This window comes from Anolis sagrei, chromosome 1 (genome assembly GCF_037176765.1).
Source record: "Anolis sagrei isolate rAnoSag1 chromosome 1, rAnoSag1.mat, whole genome shotgun sequence".
NCBI classification, from domain to species: Eukaryota; Metazoa; Chordata; class Lepidosauria; order Squamata; family Dactyloidae; genus Anolis; species Anolis sagrei.
This window is the reverse complement of record NC_090021.1, coordinates 129,638,748-129,659,754: the sequence shown is the minus strand read 5'-3', so window position 1 is coordinate 129,659,754 and position 21,007 is coordinate 129,638,748. Positions and strand designations below refer to the sequence as shown.

The 21,007-nt window shown below is 39.4% G+C and overlaps 1 protein-coding gene across 3 annotated transcripts in view; it reads right to left on the bottom strand.

Moving 5' to 3' along the window:
• Window positions 1-21,007, bottom strand: part of ASAP2 (ArfGAP with SH3 domain, ankyrin repeat and PH domain 2) — a 136,764-nt gene that overhangs the window by 6,957 nt on the left and 108,800 nt on the right. The window contains exons 18-26 of one of the 3 annotated variants that reach the window (XM_060787840.2): window positions 20,398-20,483; window positions 20,109-20,224; window positions 19,610-19,677; window positions 17,694-17,807; window positions 14,800-15,052; window positions 7,961-8,122; window positions 5,018-5,180; window positions 2,704-2,768; window positions 1,530-1,636 (exon numbers count right to left, since the gene is read on the bottom strand). In XM_060787840.2, the coding sequence (XP_060643823.1) occupies window positions 1,530-1,636; window positions 2,704-2,768; window positions 5,018-5,180; window positions 7,961-8,122; window positions 14,800-15,052; window positions 17,694-17,807; window positions 19,610-19,677; window positions 20,109-20,224; window positions 20,398-20,483 (1,134 nt within the window). The remainder of the gene's footprint in view (window positions 1-1,529; window positions 1,637-2,703; window positions 2,769-5,017; window positions 5,181-7,960; window positions 8,123-14,799; window positions 15,053-17,693; window positions 17,808-19,609; window positions 19,678-20,108; window positions 20,225-20,397; window positions 20,484-21,007) is intronic. The other 2 variants (XM_060787853.2, XM_067468546.1) reach the window with 2 other exon arrangements.

Here is a 21,007-nt window from a genome sequence, read left to right as displayed (position 1 = left end):
AAAGCAGTCTATAAAATCTGAAATGGAGCTCACTGGAGAAAAGAGGAAGGAGGGACAATCTGAGTTCTAGAGTCACCCATTTCAGCTTTCTTAAACTGCCTTGGAAGGAAGGGAGGGGTGAATCAGTCCCAAACAGCAGTACAACTATTATGCGAAGAACACAAAAATACCAATTTTGCCACCCCCAAATGGGCATGCGAATATTGCACGGTGACGACTACTGTGTGAAATACAGTATATAAAAATTATTGTGCCAATGCAAATTAGTTCCCAAAATTTAGAGACCGTCTACACCAACCACTCTTAATTTCAATTTTCAAGCTGCTGGCTGCCAGAAATTCTTTAGCAGGCCACATGTTGTGCAGGTCTAATACAAAACAACATAAGGTAAAGGTAAAGGCTTCCCCTGACATTAAGTCTAGTATCTGACTCTGGGGGGTGGTGTCTCCATTTCTAAGCCGAAGAGCCGGTGTTGTTCATAGACAACTCCTAGGTCATGAGGCCAGCATGACTGCATGGAGCACCTTACCTTCCCGCAAAAGTGGTAACTATTGATCTGCTCACACTTGCATGTTTTCAAACTGCTAGGTTGGCAGAAGTGGGGCTAACAGTGGGAGCTCAACCCGCTCCCTGGATTCAAACCGCCAACTTTTCGGTCAGCAAGTTCAGCAGCTCAGTGGTTTAACCTGCTGCACCACCGGTTGAACACAATTGAACACAATTTCTTCTAATACATTAATTCCAAGCTTTGTTTCTATACTTTGTTAGACACCTTTCCAGACTGTTAAAAATTCTACAGTACAGATCTACAGAACAAAATGCTAGATATTTATAGTTATGACCGAAAGGTTCATTCACCCCTCCTATAAAAAAAATCTAATTGAATAACCAATTTCCATCCCCAGATCTGCCATCTTTAATCTAAACTGGAGACACTGCTTCAGTATCAAGACCACCTTGTGAAAGGAACGGAAACAGTGGAGTTGCTCAGCTGACACTTCATTTAGCTAATGTCCTCTCAATCCAAAGCTTCTAAGATGATTTACTTAGAACCTTTTACTAAACGTAAGCTATTTAGCTTGCTGTATATTTTGTTTCCCTGCCCACCCCATTCATACTATTAACTAGATTACTGAAACGGGTCCAACATTCAAGTAGCTAAAAGCAATTGCGTAGGCTAGATTTTCACAGCTTTTCTAACAAACACTGGCTGTGATTTATAGCTACAAAACACCCACAATCACTCAACACGGTTTTCTGGAAATTGTCCCAGATATACATGTGATTTCTGTGAAAATGAGCAATGCCATAAGGCCCATCCTATTTTCATTTTAGTTTTATTTTTTCATTTCTTTGTTATAATCCAACCTCATATTCAACAGCAGGCAATGAAGACCAAAAGTGGACCAAGAGAATCAGAGTCCCCCTCATCCTTAGTTCAGAATCATCATACTTTACATGATTGGGAAAGGGAAGAGCTGCCAAATACAACTTTATAAAAAACTGGTGTCAATTATTTCACTACTTACTATCTGAGACTTCCTTGGCATTGGAGCTGGAGGTTGGACGGCTCCTGACAAGTTTGCAGAAGGGCCAATTTGTGATCCGGCAATTTCAGATGCTGATGAAGATTCCCCTGATATTGAAAATAAAACAATGTCTGACAAAACTGAAAATGAAAGAAATTGCATCTATTTTAGGAAACACTCTCTTGCACTCCAAGACACTTTCTGTATCTCTCCCAAAGCAATTACAGTCATCCCTCTATATCAGCAGATTTGACTTTTGCGGATTTGATTAATCACAGATTGGATAAAAATATCTAGATCAGCGGTTCTCAACCTGTGGGTCTCCAGATGTTTTGGCCTTTAACTCCCAGAAATCCTAACAAGCTGGTAAACTGGTAAGTTGTAGGTCAAAACACCTGGAGACCCACAGGTTGAGAACCACTGGTCTAGATCCTCCAGTGAGAAACTATAGACAATTTTCACCAGAAGTTCACCATAATATCATACTGGAAGACCTAGACATTTCTAGCTAGGTGTTCTTTTAAGTAAAAGAAAGTAGGAACTTCTTCATTTAGCTTTTCACTTCATGCGGGTCATGTGCCCCTAACTCCAGCGAATGCAAAGGGTTGACTCTACTAGCTTCTCCTAGTTCCTGGAATGAATGGGGCTTACACTTTATACTCTTCTGTCTTAAGGAATTAGACCATCTTTTTATGTCTGTCTGTGTTTTTTATGTTCCATTACAGCCCAGAACATTTTAAAATAATTGGTTACTCCCCCCCGCACCCCCGACAAACAATTTCTTCAGGGGGTTAAAATAGTCAACTACCGTATATACTCGACTATAAGCCAGCCCAAATATAAGCCAAGGCACCTAATTTTACCATAAAAAACAAGGAAAATTTATTGACTCAAGTATAAGCCGAGGGTGGGAAATGCAGCAGCTACTGGTAAATTTCCAAATAAAAATAGATACCTATACAATTACAAAAGGGCTGAAAAACTTTGCTTATACCCAAGTATATACAGTATTTCCTAAAGTGTATCTGGTACAAACCCAACAATGTATGCAGGCTTTACTGTGGATGCAAACGCATGCAAATTTTATGATACAGGTCCACAAGAAAAATGTCAATTGGCTCCAATTTGCTGTTTAAAAACTAAGAAACTAAATTTATCATGAGAAAATGGTTACCGCTGGATTGCTGCAGAGACCCAGGGCCCTTGTTCTTGTTAGTTAAAGTGGATGATTTGTCGGTCCTGTTCAGGAGAGAAACAGCCATTACAACAAGTCTGTCTCTTCTGTAGTTTGCCACTTACTTTTCCACCCATGAATTTTGAGCTCACAAAACTACCCTACCTGCATTGAGTAATGTTCAATTAAAGGCCTTCTATTTCTCCTTTAGATCAGAGTATTTCAGCATTGTTGGTGTTTTAAGTGTGTATCTCTATTGACAGTTATAGGGATTCTTGCTAAACTTGGGGAGTTCGCTCTCTGTCCCCAGATCCTGCAGGCTCCGCTCTTAAGCTTTTATATCCAAATATGGCACCAGGTAGCTTCTATCATTTTTCTATATTTTCCTATCATTTAAAGGTGGAGTATCCATGCAGCCAGTCAAAGGAATCAGTCAACTAACAGTCTCTCCTCTCCAACGTAACCTCATTTCCATTTTAGAAGTAGAACATACTAGAAACTTTGGACAAAGAAAAATGTATTTGGGGACCCCCTTATATTGAAACATGTCACATTAACCTAAAGAATAAAGGTCCTTCAGTGGATACTAGCCATTACAACACCACACAACCTGGAGAGCCGAAGTTTGTACATCCCTGCTCTATAACCATATTGCGTATGGATACAAATATAACTGCTATATCCTATAAGATCACACATTCAGTAAAAATGTCTGCAACATGTGATGTGTGCTAGCTTCCTGGAATCTTTTTCAGCTTTTATCATAGTCACTGACAGTGTGCAAACAATAAATAGGACGACCCATCGTTGTTGAAAATTGTTTGCAATTCCACAAATTGCTGCTGTCATTTTTAAATCGCATTCATTATAATAAGTGGGAGCAGGTAATAGTCTTTTCCTAAAAGAGTCATTTGATAACAATTGCTGGCATTCATAACTACAGTTACTGATTTGCAACCTATAGTCATGGTTCCTCAACGGCCCTATATGCCTGAATACCAAGCAAAAGGTGGGTGCCAGAAACAATATCACACGAAAGCTGACTGGCACAACCTGGGGATCACAACCAGATATAGTGAAGACGTCTGCCCTTGCGCTTTGCTACTCTGCTGCCCAGTGTGGAACACATCTCACCATGCCAAAACAATGGATGTGGCTCTTAATGAGACAAGTCACAGTATCAGAGGATGTCTACGCCCTACACCACTAGAGAAATTACACTGTTTAGCTGGTATTGCACCACCTGACATCTGTCAGGAAGTAGCAGCTAATAGTAAAAGGACCACGGTAGTGACATCTCCAGCCCACCTCCTGTTTGGATATCAGCCAGCACACCAAGAAATGGTTTTCTAATATCGACAGAGATACTCAGCAAGCAGGAGTCCAAAAGTGGTAGGCTAAAACCTGTAACCTCAATCCATGGCTGACACCAAATGAGAGACTCCCTCTTGGGCACACAGAAGACTGGGCAACTTGGAAGGCACTGAACAGGCTGCTCTGGCACCATGAGATGCAGAGCCAACCTTAAGAAATGGGGCCACAAAGTGGAATCCACGAGATGCGAGTGTGGAGAAGAGCAAACCACAGACCACCTGTTACAAATCACAGACAACCTGAGCCCTGCCACATGCACAATGGAGGACCTTCTTATAGCAACACCAGAGACACTCCAAGTGGCCAGCTCCTGGTCAAAGGACATTTAATATAATGCCAATTTTTTTTAAACTTTGTGCCTTTTAACACAAAGTTTAAAAATGTGTACCCTTTGTTCACTCCTGATATGATAGATAAATAAATAAATAAATAAATGGCTCTATGGTCCATAAAACTATATAAATGCTACTCCAGCCCACCTGAAGAGCCAGAGCTTGGATCAGCTTCCAAATGGGGCACAAAGAAAAGGATGTTTCTACCTGCTCCCACCAGTGAACTAGATTGCAACAATCAGAAGTATGGCCCCTGTTGCATATCTGTATAATAGCCTTGCTCATTGGCAAGAGAGAGATGGAAACACCTGCATTCCTGAATGGGAAGATGATGGGACCTCCTTCATCCCATCTGGTGGTTGGCTGTTAAGGTTGGCTTCAGATGGGGAGTTCTGGCTAGGAGACGCTACTGAATTACTTATATGTAATGAATCAATTGGTGTAGAATACTAGTGAATCTGTGGGAAAACATGCATCAACTACCTGATGATGTTCCTAGAAGGTCTGCCCCACGTCTCATCTTCCGCTTGAGAAAATGAAACACATATCCAGCGAAAGAAGTAATTCATGTGTGTGCAGAGTATGAAGGAATAAATGCTGTAAATTACCCAGGCACAGGCTTCTTCTGAGAAATTCTACTTGGAGGTTGTGGAGGAAGTGGTGGCGGCGTAGGTTTCGACTGTGGCACAGCTGGCTGTTTCGGCTGCTGGTTCAAAGCTTCAAGGATGCTGGATGCCTTTCCAACTGGAGGTGGGGCTGAAGAGAGTATATCTATAGATGTTACCATAGAATAACGTATCAGTGACAAATGCTGGAATGCTTGGAATCACTCCAAATAATAACTGGCAGGACTGCAACCTCGAGTTATGCATTCATCATGGGTTCATATTCATGATACCTTTGCATTCACAGTTTAAGGGACTGAGAAGGTCCACCAATCCCCACTGACAGACCAGCAGCTGCTGCGAGAGACAGAAATCTATTCTCCTGTCAATTGAGAAGGAGCTGAGTGATACCCCCATCTCTCTTTATGTGGGCATTCTCCCGTTTGAGGGGGGATTGTAACATGGCCCCTACTTTTGCCTGTCATAATGGAGATCACACACAAGAAAGGTTGAGAATGTCGGTCATCTGCTTCCTGATTGACAAGAGACAGATATCCATCACCCATAGAAGCTTCTACCTGGTATGGGAGGATGAGTGGAGGGTAAGGTCAGGAGATGCCACATAGTTTCAAAACTGATAGAGAATTCCAGCTATTTATGTTCACATATACTTTTTTTCTCTGGGGAAAAGGAAATACTGAAATATAAATCATTTTTACTGTGTATTAAAAACTAAGGACAAGACACCATTGTACAAGCTTTTTTAAAAATCGTGTTAGAAGCGACTTGAATAGCTTCTGGTGTGAGAGAATTGGCTGTCTGCAGAGACGTTGCCCAGGGGATGACCGGATGTGTTACCATCCTGTGGGAGGCTTCTGTCATGTCCCTGCATGGGAAGCTGGAGCTGACAAGAGGGGGTTCACCGCGTCTCGTGGATTCAAATCGCCAACCTTCAGGTCTGCAGTTCAGCTGGCACAAGGGTTTAAGCCATTTTGCCATTGCGGCTGCATCGTACAAACTACAATCCTATAATACTTTTATATGTGTCAACACCACTAAACTTAGAGAGAATACTTTCTGCATACACACATACAGAACTGCACTGCACGTGCTTGTCCATAAATGGCCCTGGCATAGAGATGATGCCTCCAAGCTGTCATCCTCTATCAAGAGAAATATTTGCTATCTCTCTTAGAATAAATTCATCCCTTATTTATTTAAGGCTTATTTATACATTCTAGTCATTACAAAAAGGGAATGGATCGTATTGTTATGGGTGATCACACAAAGCCTATTCCTGAATGTAGAGTGTACATGTCAGGACTATGCGTAAATTCCACCTTCATTTTCCTAGAAACAGGAAATTAATTTTCTAAGTGTGTCAAGCTTTAAGCCTGGTTTTCAGATATTCTCATTTCCTCTTCCTGCCGATCTAGGGAATGCAATCCCATTTATAGAAATAACTAAATATTTTGAAACCTGTAATCCTTAGATTTCAGTAATATTTATTCCATTAATATCTTGCTTTTCTTCTCTGATGGAACTTCTACCCAGACACTGAATAGACGTATCCTTGTTCAGCTTCAACAACCTTGTTGCATCATGTCCTTTCAGATCTCAGACATTAAGTAAAAGCTTACTCAAATTCAAAAGGCTCTTTTAGAACAATAACTTTCTAGTTCTTTCGCTATTTCTGGCTAATGAGAGCAAATACTGATCATTTTATACTTTTATATTTTTTATTGAGGTTTCAGTAAATAATCAGTGTGAATATTGACATAATTTTCAGATGTGTACCATAGCATTTGCTGCTTAAAACGTATTTATAGTTCGTCTCTTGTTAACCTTGCATATTTTGTACACTTATGGAGCAATAAAGGCCTTTGGTCCATAATAAAACAGTTGTTTGTTTGTTTGTTTGTTTAGTTCATCTCAATCCAATGAAATAAGAACAATTCAGAAGCGAAATATTTTCTCTACAAAGATTCTTACAACCCATTTTTTTTTCTAATATCCACCTACAAAATCCACCAAGTGAGCATATGGACTCTTTCAGGAAGACGTCTGAGTTAACCTACTGATTTTATTACTGCAAGAGAAACCCTGCCAAAAAGCAAGATTATTCTGGGGAGGAAAAATCAACGGTTAATTGAGACATCATCCTGAACAATGGACCAATGGTGCTAGATAAATATTTGGTGTTAACTCTATTCAGAACACGGGCCTTCATGAAGGGTGGCTTAATACCACCACTTACTGTTTTAGGGAGGAGGGAGCAGGCTTGTTTTCTGCTGCCCTGGAGACTAGGAAGCGGCACAATGGCTTCAAATTACAGAAAAGGAGATTCCATCTGAACATTAGGAAGAACTTCCTAACTGACAGAGCTGTTCAGCAGTGGAACTCTCTGCCCCAGAGTGTGGTGGAGGCTCCTTCTTTGGAGGCTTTTAAACAGAGGCTGAATGGCCATCTGTCAGGGGTGCTTTAGATGCAATTTTCCTGCTTCTTGGCAGGGGGTTGGACTGGATGGCCCATGAGGTCTCTTCCAACTCTATGATCCTTATCATGTGTTTTCATGAAGAAGAAAAAAAAGAATTAGCCATAGTATAAAAGCAGAAGTATCCCAGTATCCATACAAGAATAGTCAGGAACTCTAACTGACCATAATTTCATATGATTAAAAACAACTTTCTAAAATGATGGGGCAATCTGAGTCCCTGCTAAGTGGCCTTGAGATGCCCATTTCCCAGAACTGTGCTGGAATAAGCCATTTATACTCAAATAGCAAGATGGTAAAGCAGCAGGTTCAAAACTACATCCACCAGAAAAAGAAGAATCATGAATTGTGGAATGGAAAGTTGAGGCCAACCACAGGTAGATGCCGAGAAATAAAAAGAAAGGAAAGGAAAGAAAAAAAAGAAAGCCAGCAGTGGAAAAGTGCAAACATACTTGTAGATGTTACACGCAATGGTGGAACAGGGGGATGGACAGTTGGTGGATCAGATGAAGACCTTTGCCTGCTTATGCTTTCCATTCCTAAAGAATTTGTCTTCCACAGTGTGTTCGATGAAGGAGTTGTCTGAACAGCACTGCCAAGAAATGAAGACTGAACTAAAAAGAAAGGAAAACACTTGCATTATTATTATAATTACTGCCGGCTGTGAAATGAGGACAAAGCAGCACTTTTCCTTTGGCGGATCGGCTGTGATTTAGAGGCACATATATGACAAATCTGCTCAAGAACTAGGTTATTTTAATGTCTCTAGTTCATTTGCACCTCTTTATGCTCACTGTATGAAGGCTGCAGAGCATGAAGTCATCAAGAGAGAAGCGCATATGAATGGGCCACCACAGGTCATGCAGTGGATTGCACAGCTTTCCAAATCACATTCCCCAGAAAAAAAAAAACTTGATGCCACTTCAAAACAATATTGTTCGGTGGAACACAACATCAAACATGGCATTCATCAAGGGCTTTCCTTTGACAATGATTTGCTACTGCCATGTACAGCACATATATCCATAGATTCTGTATCCACAGATTCAACCATCCAAAAATAGAAAAGGAAAAACTTGTTTTACCACTTCATATAAAGGATACCATTTCACCATGCCACCTGTATACAATGGGATTTGTCCATAAAAATAAATTGGTACCCAGCTTACCTGTCTGAACGTATCTCCCTCTATGACCCACCTTGGAAGTTAAGATCATCTGGAGAAGCCCTGCTCTTGATCCCACCATTTTCACAAGCGCGATTGGTGGGGACGTGAGACAGAGCCTTCTCTGTGGTGGCCCCTTGTCTATAGAAATCCCTCCCCAATGAAATCAGGTCAGCTCCCTCCCTCCTGTCTCTCAGGAAGAAGCTTAAGACCTGGCTGTGGGGTCAAGCATTCAACCAGTAAATAGTACAATACGGATAATGAACTAATGGAATTGACAATTGGACAGGCCTTGGACTATGTTCTGGATTACATGATTTTAATTGATGTTTTAATAATTAATGTTTAATTGTATGGTTTTAATTGTTTTTCTATTTATATGGCACTGAATCACTGCCTGCTGTAAGGCCGCCCTGAGTCCCCTTTTAGGGTGAGAAGGGCAGGATACAAATACAGTAGAGTCTCGCTTATCCAAAATAAACGGATTGGCAGAATGCTGGAAAAGCGAAAATGTTGGATAAGAAGGAGGAATTAAGGAAAATCTTATCAAACATCAAATTACGTTATGATTTTACAAATTAATCACCAAAACATCATGTTTTATAACAAATAGACAGAAAAAGCAGTTCAATACACAGTAATGTTATGTAGTAATTACTGCATTTACAAATTTAGCACCAAAACAGAAAACGGTTCTTTTTTCCCCCACCCTGGACATTATTCCAGGCAGGAGGCAGATTGTGTTGGATAATTCAGAACGTTGGATAAGAAAGACTCTACCGTATGTGAAATAAATATATAAATAATATCCATGAGGGGTCCTGAAAGCAAACTTCAGTGGATATCAAGGGCCTACTAAAACTCTAAGCCACATATGTAATTATAATTTGTTTACTTGCAAAAGTTGAGCAAACAGGATAATTGTGTGAGATAGAAATTACAAATGGCTTCCTCCTAAGCAAGCCAGTTGGCTGAGACTGGATCAATACTGCCCTATCTCCCAGGATCTGATCCCAGATTATCTGCCAATATAGACTCATAGAATCCAGTTCAAAGCAGATAATATGGAATCAGATCCTGGGATATAGAGTACTGTAGGTCCAGCCCAAAGCCATATAATCCAGTTCAAAGTAAATAACCTGGATTTTATATGGCTGTGTAGATGGTGCTGGAGACCTTTATCTCTCTGATTACAATGCCAGCTTTGGCACATACAAAGTTCACGTCTATTTCTGCTTGTTCACCTTCTCCCTTCTTCCACTGGCCCTTCAATTTTCCTTGTTGTATCAAATACGGTGTACAACAAAGTAGGCCAGGAAAGAGATAAATGGCAGAAAGATAGGTAAATACCATTCAAGTGCCTATTAATGTAATATTTTCTGACAACTGAACAATGTTCTACCATGATTCAAGGGATGAACGGAAGTGAAATAACAGTTTATAAAAAGATGTAACAGCAGCAAGAAAGACTGGACCGTTTGTTATTGAATGAAGAGGCAAGAATAAAGTTTCGCTCAGAAGAACGTTAAGTAAGAGCACAATCTATGCAAATTGCAGAGTTAAATAAAATATTAATCTTAACAATAACATCTTTCACTGGGTATTTGGTTCTTTCCAATATAATTATTTCAACTTTTAGTTACTTGCCCCCAACGGAATATTTAATATGGATTTTTGTTCCTGCACATCTTTTTCTGTGACTTGCAAACCTTCTCTCACAGAGCCACATGTTCTGCCCTGCCAAGTTCTCACCAATGGTGGCATAACACTTTACAGAAACAGGGAGAAAACAAAAAATTAAGTGAGGTGTGTTTTTCTATTTTGAAATTCCATCTGTGAAAGGAAATTTGTTGTCTCGTGATGGGTGAAACAATTATCTACCCACGTTACGCAGAAGATGGAGGAGACATGCTCTGCAAGACCAGAATAGTTGTCCCAAAACATCAGATCAGCACTGGCTCTTCAGGCATTTCAGACTATTATTTGCCCCTTTGATCTCATTGGGAGGAAGGGAGGAAGGAAATACCAATCTCCACAGACATACAAAGTAGCAAGGTTACATCTATACATGTCACTAAAAGGATGCCAGCCAATGTCTGTGTCACTTCCCTGAAAGCATGAAAGCCAGTACACTCACAGTGACAGGATCAAACACCCCTTTGCATCACAACACATTCAATATAAAGAATATGCCTCATTGCTACTTACTATTGGTTTAGTGGCACAGGGATTAACAATTACACTATAGAAGAAAATGCCAAGACGCACAGCATTATAGCACTGTAGACTCTGCTAGCTTAGAGCAGGATCTGAACTAGGTCTCAGCAAGGTCCTGAAAGGCCCCTTCTACACTGCCATATAAAATCCAGATTTTATGCTTTGAACTGGATTATATTGCAGCGTAGATGCTAATAATCCAGTTCAAATCAGATAATGTGGATTATCTGATTTGATAACCTGGATTATATGACAATGCAGAAGGGGCCAAAGATGCTCTGAATACTATACTGGCACCCACAATTGTCACCTTGCAGCCTCAGAAAACTAATAGGAGAAGGAGGACAAGTTTTCAGAAATATTTAAAATTAACTAGATATTTTTCATTACAAAAATGTGAGTCAAGGACTGAAAGGGTTAAATGGATACAATGACTCAGCAAAAGCTATAGTTCTATATAAGCAGGTGTGCCTGTAGCTTAGTAGGCTTCAGTGTTAGTTCGTCTCTGTCTGAGAGAGCCCTCAGTGTGAGAAGACCCCAGTGTGTGAAGGCTGCTATGTAAAAAGTTACTTTGTGAGGCCCCTGTGTAAGTTCAGTGTGAGAAGAACCTCTGTGAGAGTGAAGTTGCTTATTTGCATGAGAAAGAAGCCCAGCGTGGAAGCAAAGAAGGAAGCATAAAAGCTTGTGTTATGTAAACCTTGTTCTTGTAAATAGTGCAACCGTATTATTTTAGTACAAAGAAAAGCCTCCTATGGAAGATAGATGTTTTTGTTCTTTTTATCACTTTTAGCTACTGGTGCTGGATCACGCTAATAAGTTATACATTCTATACATTCAAGGGGAAGGTCTTTTGTTAATAAGCCCACTCGTCCAACACAAGCCAATACTGCCGGCCACTGAAATCATATCTAAGCTCCTGGGGAAGGGATGGCACTTGGAGAAAGTCATGGTGGAGAAGGAAAAGGGAACCTTGTGGCACCTTTAATATTTTTGCATAGATTTATGTTGACCACAGCCACATATCTTCAGATGCATGGTGTACACAAACATTTTTGAAGGCTCCAACACAACTTTATAGGTTTATAGTCTTTTTCTGAAACATTGGGCCAAGGAAAGGCAGCAGCCATAATCTTTCCTCCAAATTTCAAACCACATTCTTGGCCGTTGAGGGCTCCATGGGATGAGGGTCTGGCAATCTTCCTTTAGTTCTGAGCCCTCAAAATTCATTTTTAAAAAACAATGAAGCCATACCATTAGTAGTCATGGTGTGCTTCCTGAAGGCTAGGTAGATCCCAGATTATTAGCTTTAAAATGGATTATGAGTCTCCACTACCACATAATCTGGGATAAGGAGACAATCTGGGATCAGATCCTGGGTTATAGAGCAGTGTAGATCCAGCCCTTGTTTCCCATCAGACAGATCTCCCTTCTGCTGTGCACCGAGCTCTGAATGTGTAGATCTAAACTTCATGCAAAGTGTCTTATTATCCAAACAATGCATCCTACATTTCATTGCAGTGGTTGGGCTGTTGGTGCAGGGAGGTCATTTTTAATCCCCACCCCTAGTTCCTTTCTAATGAGGGAGGAAACTTCCCCCAATTACTTCTAAGACTGAAAATATAAAATTACACAATGGATAGGCAAGCTTAGTGTTGACTTGCAGGAGTGTAGAATAAAACACTGCTCGCTCACTCTCTGTGCTGCTCACATCCTCCTTATGACTCCACACTGTTTCAGTCATTCTAACACATTGGGTGTCTGCCAGTCTGACTGTCATGACGGTGGTGCATGACAGACATTGCACGACTGACAGTACAGCTTTTGACAAATCCCATCATCACAATACCGGTAATTCCAGTGCAAGATTAGACCTTGATGCAAGGTACTTTAAATAGTTTCTCAGGAAATCAGTCTATCAAATGATCACGTTTGGCAATAGAAAAGCCCTTCCAGTTTATATTTGGTATATCATGTAGTATTTCTGTTAAAATTTAGTGTCTTTTAAAAATCATAGGTAGCCGTGTGGTCTGATCAACATTGCTGTATGTTAGGTTGAAATCACAACTTAACCTTGGACTTTCAGAATAGCCTTGACCAAATAAATATACCCGTATATACTTCAGTATAAGCTGAGTTTTTCAGCCCTTTCTTTAAACTGAAAAAGCCCCCCTCGGCTTATACTCCAGTCAAAGTTATTCATTATTTTACTCCGTTATTATCATTTTTATTACATTTATTATTTTACTCTTTATTATTATTATTACATTTCCATTATTTTACTCTATTATTTTATTACATTTATTATTTTACTATTTATTATTATTATTACATGTATTGTTTTACTCTATTATTATTTAATTATTTTACTCTATAATTACTGTTATTATTACATTTCCATTATTTTACTCTATTAATTTTTTTACATTTATGATTTTACTCTTTTCATTATTATTGAAAGGATACCTAAGCACATTGACCATGAAGAAGGCTAGAAAAATGTTTAATTAGCGTTAGACAGTCTTATCCTAAATTTTAGTTTAATGTAAATATCCAAAAACATTAAACCTACTGATGCCTCAATTAATGTAATTTTATTGGCATCTATTTTTATTTTGGAATTTACCAATATTTGCTGTATTTCCCACCCTCGGCTTATACGTGGGTCAGCTTATACTCGAATATATGCAGTAACTCCAGGTGCATATTTGCGAATGACAGGAATAATTCCTCATAAGAAGTTGTGAAAATAAAAAGGAGCTAAAATGATAACACCCATGAAAATCATGTGCATTCATTTAATTTTAGCTCAAGAGTGCCAGTATACTTTGTAATCAATGAAGTGGGGCTTTGTTGATTACAGCCATGGAAGCCTAATTTTCACATTGGATTGCTAATGAAGTTTAGATCTGCTTGATTTATGTGTATTTGGTAGTTCAGGTTATAGTCTTACCACATCAGAAACCATTGGAAGGAGGGATCTCCAATCTCTATTGCCTTCAGCAAAAGCTCCAACCTCAGAGAGGGAGACCAAATAATGGCTGCAGTTGGACTTTTCGCCTCAATGCAGAATGAGGTGAAATTTCGACCCCAAAGAAGGCAAAAAAGGCATTTGAGAACTGGAGCTTTGCTGTTGGTGAGGAATGTGAGGACCCACATTTGATGGTTTCATAGCCTTCTCAGCCACCAGTCATGTCCCTCACATAAAGATAAGCATCCAATCCCCTCCTAGTGCTTATAAAGTAAGGTCTCTTAGTATAGGACAGAAAGAAACAAGCAACAAAAGAGGATGGGAGAAAGAGCTAGAAAATAGCCCATATTTTGCCATTTTTGGAGTATTTTTTATTCTTGTTAAATCAAACTATACCATTCTGAACACAAGGTGGCAGGAAAGGTATAACAAATGCATATACAATGACTCCACTAAGGCAGAAAAATCCAGTAGTTCGAAGACCACTGTGAAGTTATTGCATGAATTACAATAGAGTTTTTACTGGGACCAATAGTTAAGGCCATTTTTCTTTTTTTTTTCTAATTGTTACAAGGAAACTGTAGCCCTTTTTGAAGCTTCATCCCTGCCAAAGAAATGGTGGGAATGTGTCAGGGCCACCAAGACTGAGTTCTTTGTGCTTACAAAACTAATTATATGAAGTGCTTAACTATTCAGTTTTGATGCTAAGCATAGCACCTTTTTTCCAAAACGACTTCCTGTGTGTCACATTCGGCATTTAATTCCTACTCAGATTGTTTCCCTTCATTTATCCTTTCAAAAACACAACTGCAGATTCTGTCTAAGCTAATGAAAACTCTAGTGCAACAGGCATGTTCTAACAGCTACTGGGAGACACTAAATAGCATTACCGAAACAAATGTGCCACATTTCAATTCCATTTCCCAGTGTCATTAAGTACCTTTTCCGATATTCCTGGGGGGTAACGGAGGTGCATTTGTCACTGGTGCTGCAGGCTGGGTGGGAGGTGGGCTGCTGCTGAGTATGGCTCCATAGGTCTCGTTCTGTAACAGGCTTGGCATAAAGCCTCGTTGCTTGTCCTTGGCTATATTGGCAGCATCCCTTGCCAAGGATGCCACGTTAGGCTGGAGCTGACTGGATCCTAGCTGATAAAAACTCACAGGCCTGTCCTCCCTTCGATTGGGGCTTGGTTGCTTTAAGAAAAACACAAGGAAAGTAGCCGGATTAGCAAGTATTTCAAGTCCTGAAAGAAATATATGAATATAAACTGAAAAGCAACAGAGATCTTGTTGGAAATAGCAACCTTCTCAAGTCTCCACTAGTTATTTGTTGTCTATATAGTTCATATTGCTTACTGTATTGTATATGTGTGTATTGGTATGTAATTTCACTTTTTGTTGTGGGAAGGGCTGCAGACTATGTGATCAGAACTGGGCATGTTCAGGACTCAGACTCCATTTTAGAATTATTATGCCTTTAGAAGACTGCAGGAACAGTATGCTTTAGATTTCAGTAGGAACTGTATGCTTAGAGACTAGACAGAGACTCTATTAGACTCTCAGAACAGAGAGATGCATTGGGTTATGGACTATTGATTCTAAGAAAGATGCCCTGTGTTACCTACACAGAGAAACTATTTCAAACCCTATCATAACTGGATTCATATGCAAAGTGCCTGTATGCTGAATACACAAAGTTTGCAAGTAAACTAACTATGTTACTTTTAAAGAAGTCTGTTTATTTGTTGTCTCTTAAGAGCATGATTTAAAGACAAATATATTTCAAGGGAGAGTTGATGTTTTGGGGCAACTAAAAGGAACACTTCTGAAACTCTGCTGTATATATTATATATGAATACTGGTGAATGCCATTTTCCCAAAAGGTTATGACTCTAACAGGTCATACTTTTACCAAGAGGTTATGGCATCATTTATTAAAAGGTTGCAACTTCTAACATGGTCATGCCTTTCCAAAGATCATACAATCTCCAAAAACGTTCTGGGGTGTTCCATTTTCCAAAAGGTCATGTGACCAGTGGTTTTCCAAAAGATCTACCATCTGTTTGTCAAGCTACAAGGAGAGACAGGTAAAAAAAATAACATTTGCTGGTCCTCCAGTATGAATCTATGGTCAAAGTCTACTAGAAAATTATCAAGAATCACACTGGAGGACTAGAGAAAACATTTCTATATGCAACTTTAAGTCCTCCAGCATGACGGTATAGTTAAGTTCCATAAAGTTGCACTGGAGGACCTAGATAGTTCTATAGAGAACATTTTAACCAAATGTGCAAATAATCATGGCCCATGTGGTCACGAAGAGTTGGAAACGACTGAATGAATGAACAACAACAAAAGCAAATAATCAAATCCTCAAAAATAAAGCCTGCAAATGTAGACGGTGACTGTATAATTAATTATTACTCCAGGACTAAAGAATCAATCTTCACAGCCACTCCTGATTTACAGCTCCCATGCTGTCTGGGATTAAGAGGTGTTTGAATCTACCAACATCTAAATCAAGGCAAAGTGTTTGTGGCTTCTTAATATCATTCCCATGTTTTGTAGGTAAATTTGTTTCTTCTTTTTTAAAAAAAGAAAGACAAATTTACTCAGTATAATATCAGGACGCAAGCCAAATGCACATGCAGCAGTGAGGTACAAATATGCTTTCACCATAATGAATACATTAGTTGTATCATTAATAGCTATTAAATCTTCTTTTCATAAGTCCCTGTAGCCTCAAAGCCTATTAATAGTGGCGGAGTAATGAAATGCCTTTTAATTCTTTGCTTCACTATTTGAGTTAGATAGCAATAGAGATCAGCTCAAGTTATATGCGTACAATCCCTGTCAAAGAGATCATGAGGTTTTACGTACTAGGGTATTTCTTCTTCAACCAGGAACTGTTTATTATTTTTCTGCTCTAGGAAGCTGTGGCATATGTATGATGATGATAATGATAAAAGAGGTGATGATGATGATGATGATGATGATGATGAACGCATAAATAAAGTGAAAGCCAGTGATGCTGAACCTATCCCTTCCAACTATGTCATAAATCAATCATTCTGACTCTATCTAGAACACACTGCTGAATGTGTTTCATTTATAAATGTCATGTCATTACACTGGTATCAAATCAGCACACACATCTGTGAACTAAAGGCAATTTAAGTCCCAACTAGGGAAGGGACACTGAAATACATGGGATTTATTATTAGTCACCTTTTGCATTTACTTCCATGGGGTATACTCTTGTTGACACTAAAGCCAAAATTAGGCTTTGGAATCTGTATCTAGCCATTCAATTAGCATTCTCTTGTTATTTTGGAAGAATGTCCCTAGCTCTAGATTTGTGTGTGTGTGTGTGTGTGTCAGGAGCAACTTGAGAAACTGCAAGTCGCGTCTGGTGTGAGAGAATTGACTGTCTGAAAGGACATTCCCCAGGGGACGCCCAAATGTTTTACCATCCTATGAGAGGCTTCTCTCATGTCCCCGCATGGGAAGCTGGAGCTGACAGATGGGAGCTCATGCTGCTCCAGGAGTCGAACTGCCGTCCTTTCAGTCAGCAGTCCTGCTGGAACAAGGGTTTCACCCATTGCGCTACCAGGGGCTTCCAGCTCTTGGATACACAAAAAACACTTGCATCTTTTCTGTTTTGTGTAGCTCTAGGATACACAAAACAGAAAAGATGCAAGTGTTTTTTGGGTCTGCCTATGCAAAGCCATGCTAGCTTTCCTTTTACAAAAGGGAAGTATTCTTTGTCTTTTCAACTGTTTGCCTGCTTATTTGCCGTCTCTGTTCAAATTGGTCTTTTTATATTAACTCGTACCTGCAACTTTTCATCTACATCGTCATCACTTTCATCCAGATCTTCATGAAGTAATCGCCATTCATATTCTACGTGGACATGGGAATTGAGCCTTCCAGCCAAGGCCTGGGTGAGCTAAAGAAGGAAAATAATACACCATAAAGCATGAGCAGTATCAACAGTTTGAATTCAGGTTGATTTCTATTCTGTCTCTTCTTTTAAAGTGAAAAATTATTGTAAAGCAAAAGGTGCCAATGGAATTCTGTCTCCAAAACAAATAAAGGGCGAGTCCTGAGTAATAAACATCTCACTTCAATTATGAATTGAGTTCCTGAACAGAATACAAAGATATCCATAATATGATAAAAAAAAAGAACATATGAATATTAGAGGTGGATTCCATCCCATTTATGGGTTCACTAAATGGCCATGGAGAGTCAGATATGCTAACTATCCATTTAAATACACTAAAAAGGCTTTTGTATTGATAAGATTCACTGAATATAAACTACTATATTTCTTAGATTCTAAGACATACTTTCTTGCATGTAAATATCTCTAAAAATAGAATGGCTCTTAGAATCATAGATGAATCTTATGTAGTTTTTTTCTTAGTTACTGTGAGTTTTCCAGGCTGTATGGCCACATTCCAGAAGCATTCTCTCCTGACTTTTCATCTGCATCTATGGTTTATATATATGTAGAATGTCCAGGGTGGGAGAATGAACTCTTGTCTGCTTGAAGCAAGGTGGCAACTGGCCACCTTGATAAGCACTGAATAGCCTTGCAGCTTCATAGCCTACCTGCCTTCTGCCAGGGGGAATTCTCTGTTGGGAGATGTTAGCGGATTGATTCTTGACCGGAATTCCCCTGTTTTTTAAGTGTTCCTCTTTATCTACTGTCCTGATTTTAGAGTTTTTTAATACCAGTAGCCAGATTTTGTCCGTTTTCATGGTTTTCTCCTTTCTGTTGAAATTGTTCACATGAAAACAAATAAAATCTGGCTACCAGCATTAAACTCTAAAATCAGGACAGTAAATAAAGAGGAAGACTAAAAAAAAAAACCAGGGAATTCCTGTCATGAAACAATCAGGGCCAGCTAACACCTCTCAAAAAAAGGATTCTCTCTGGCAGGAAGTAGCCAGGCCATTACATGCTAATCAAGATGGCCAATTGCAGTATTCACACTTGACTCAAATAGACAAGAGGCCTTTCTCCCAACCTGGCCCTTCCACAGATATATAAACCTCCTTTGCCTAGTTTCCAACAGACCTCACAACCTTTAAGAATGCCAGCCATTGATGTGGACGAAACGTCAGGAGAGAATGCTTCTGGAACATGGCCATACAGCCTGGAAAATTCACAGCAACCCAATAGCTAGGAGCTCTCTAGAGTTCAATGGCTGCCATTATAAAAACACAGATGTCATTCCATTTTCCACATGCTATTTTCCCCAATTTTCCCCATATGAACATAGGGCAGGTTCTGAATCAGAACCAACCCAATTGTTTACACACATCCCCTTCCTTAAATTTGTGGCTGCTTCCAAGCATTAACGGTGGCCTTATGCATCATGTAAACACCATGTAGCAAATTCTCCGTTCCTTCAGAGTAAAATGCCCATGTAGATGGGCCCTAAGAGTAGACCTAACTCAATGGTGCTATCATTCTAATATTTCTAGCAAAACAGTATTATTTTGATTTGTGAGATTTTTGGGTCTAAACAGAATAAATATTCATGCATCAATTCAACATCTGGTGCATTCAGGCATCTGCAACAGGATGCAAAATGCAAGAAAGCACTCTAAAGAGAGCAAGTAAACAAATACTTATCCACTTTCTTCCAGAACTATTAACAAAATAGTGCAGAATAAGCTATAAATAAGGAAGCATAGTTCTACGTTGAAAAACACTTTTAGAAAACCCTTAAATCATACCAATTCTTCACAGCGTGTATGTTTTAGGCGTTTCGCGATATCCATCGGCGTCTCTCCAGCTTCATTGGCTATAAATCAAGGAGAAGAAATATTATATTATTGTTTGCTGAAGACAGATTACTAATAAAAAGGGGAGGGGACAACACTCAAATCTGAAGTGAACACTATGGACAAAATGGACAAATATCTGCATTTTTAGGATTTCAGCAGTAAACAAGCAAACCAGTGCTTATCCGGTTGGGAATACTTTAAAATGATTAATTCAAGTTGGATTGATCAATATTATGGGGTGGCGCAATTAAATTTAAGTAAGTGGCACAATAAACAAAGTTCTAATCATTGAATTAAAAATTCTTCTGATAATCTTCTTTTTTTATATCTTTTTAAGATTTTTGTGGAATGAGAAAGAAATTGCAACATTACTGCTAGTCTGTGCATGTCCTTATGACACATGTACAGCACAAAGAGAAGATCTGAAGGACACTCTTTACCCTTTTACCTATTTCGATGGAAGCCTTCCCTCTCAGAAGCAGTTTGAGGCATTCGACATTATCTGTCAAGCAGCAATAATGCAAAGCTGTGCTGCCTTTACACGTCTGCTTATCAAGGTTGCCACTATAGAGAAGGAAAAAGACAGAAGCTTAGTTAATACTAATAATCCGATTCTTTAGAATCTGATTGTAGAATTGTGCAATAAGGATTCTTACTGAAAAGGAACTTTCCTCAATTTGAATCCTGGAAGCGAATTGCACAGAAAATGTGCTAATCATTTGGGATGATCCACTTACCTATTCTGCACCAAGAAGTCAACTATGTGAAGCGAAGTCCGATCCACTGACCTCACAGCAAGATGAAGTGCAGTTTCATCTTGTTCCTTAAATTAAAAACACCCAAAAGTGAGTCTTTTGATAGATTCCTTTATTTGTTTATTTATTTGGGATGGCCTCAGTATCCAGGATCTTCACGGTCGAATTAGACTGGTGGTAAAGGTAAAGGTTTCCCTTGACATTAAGTCTAGTCGTGTACGACTCTGGGGGTGGTGCTCATTTCCAGTTCTAAGTCAAAGAGCCAGCGTTGTCCATAGACACCTCCAAGGTCATGACTGCATGGAGTGCCATTATCTTTACGCAGAAGTGGTACCTATTGATCTACTCACATTTGCATGTTTTTGAATTGCTAGGTTGGCAGAAGCTGGGCCTAACAGTGGGAGCTCACCCTGCTTCCCGGATTCAAACCACCAACCTTTCAGTCAGCAAGTTTAGCAGCTCAGCGGTTTAACCCACTGTGCCACCAGACTGGTGGTAGAGTCCAGCAAAGTACAATATAGTTCAAATAATTTATTCTCAATGTCCTTGATATTTCATTTTATAGAAATGCACTACGGCCTACATGCTTGCA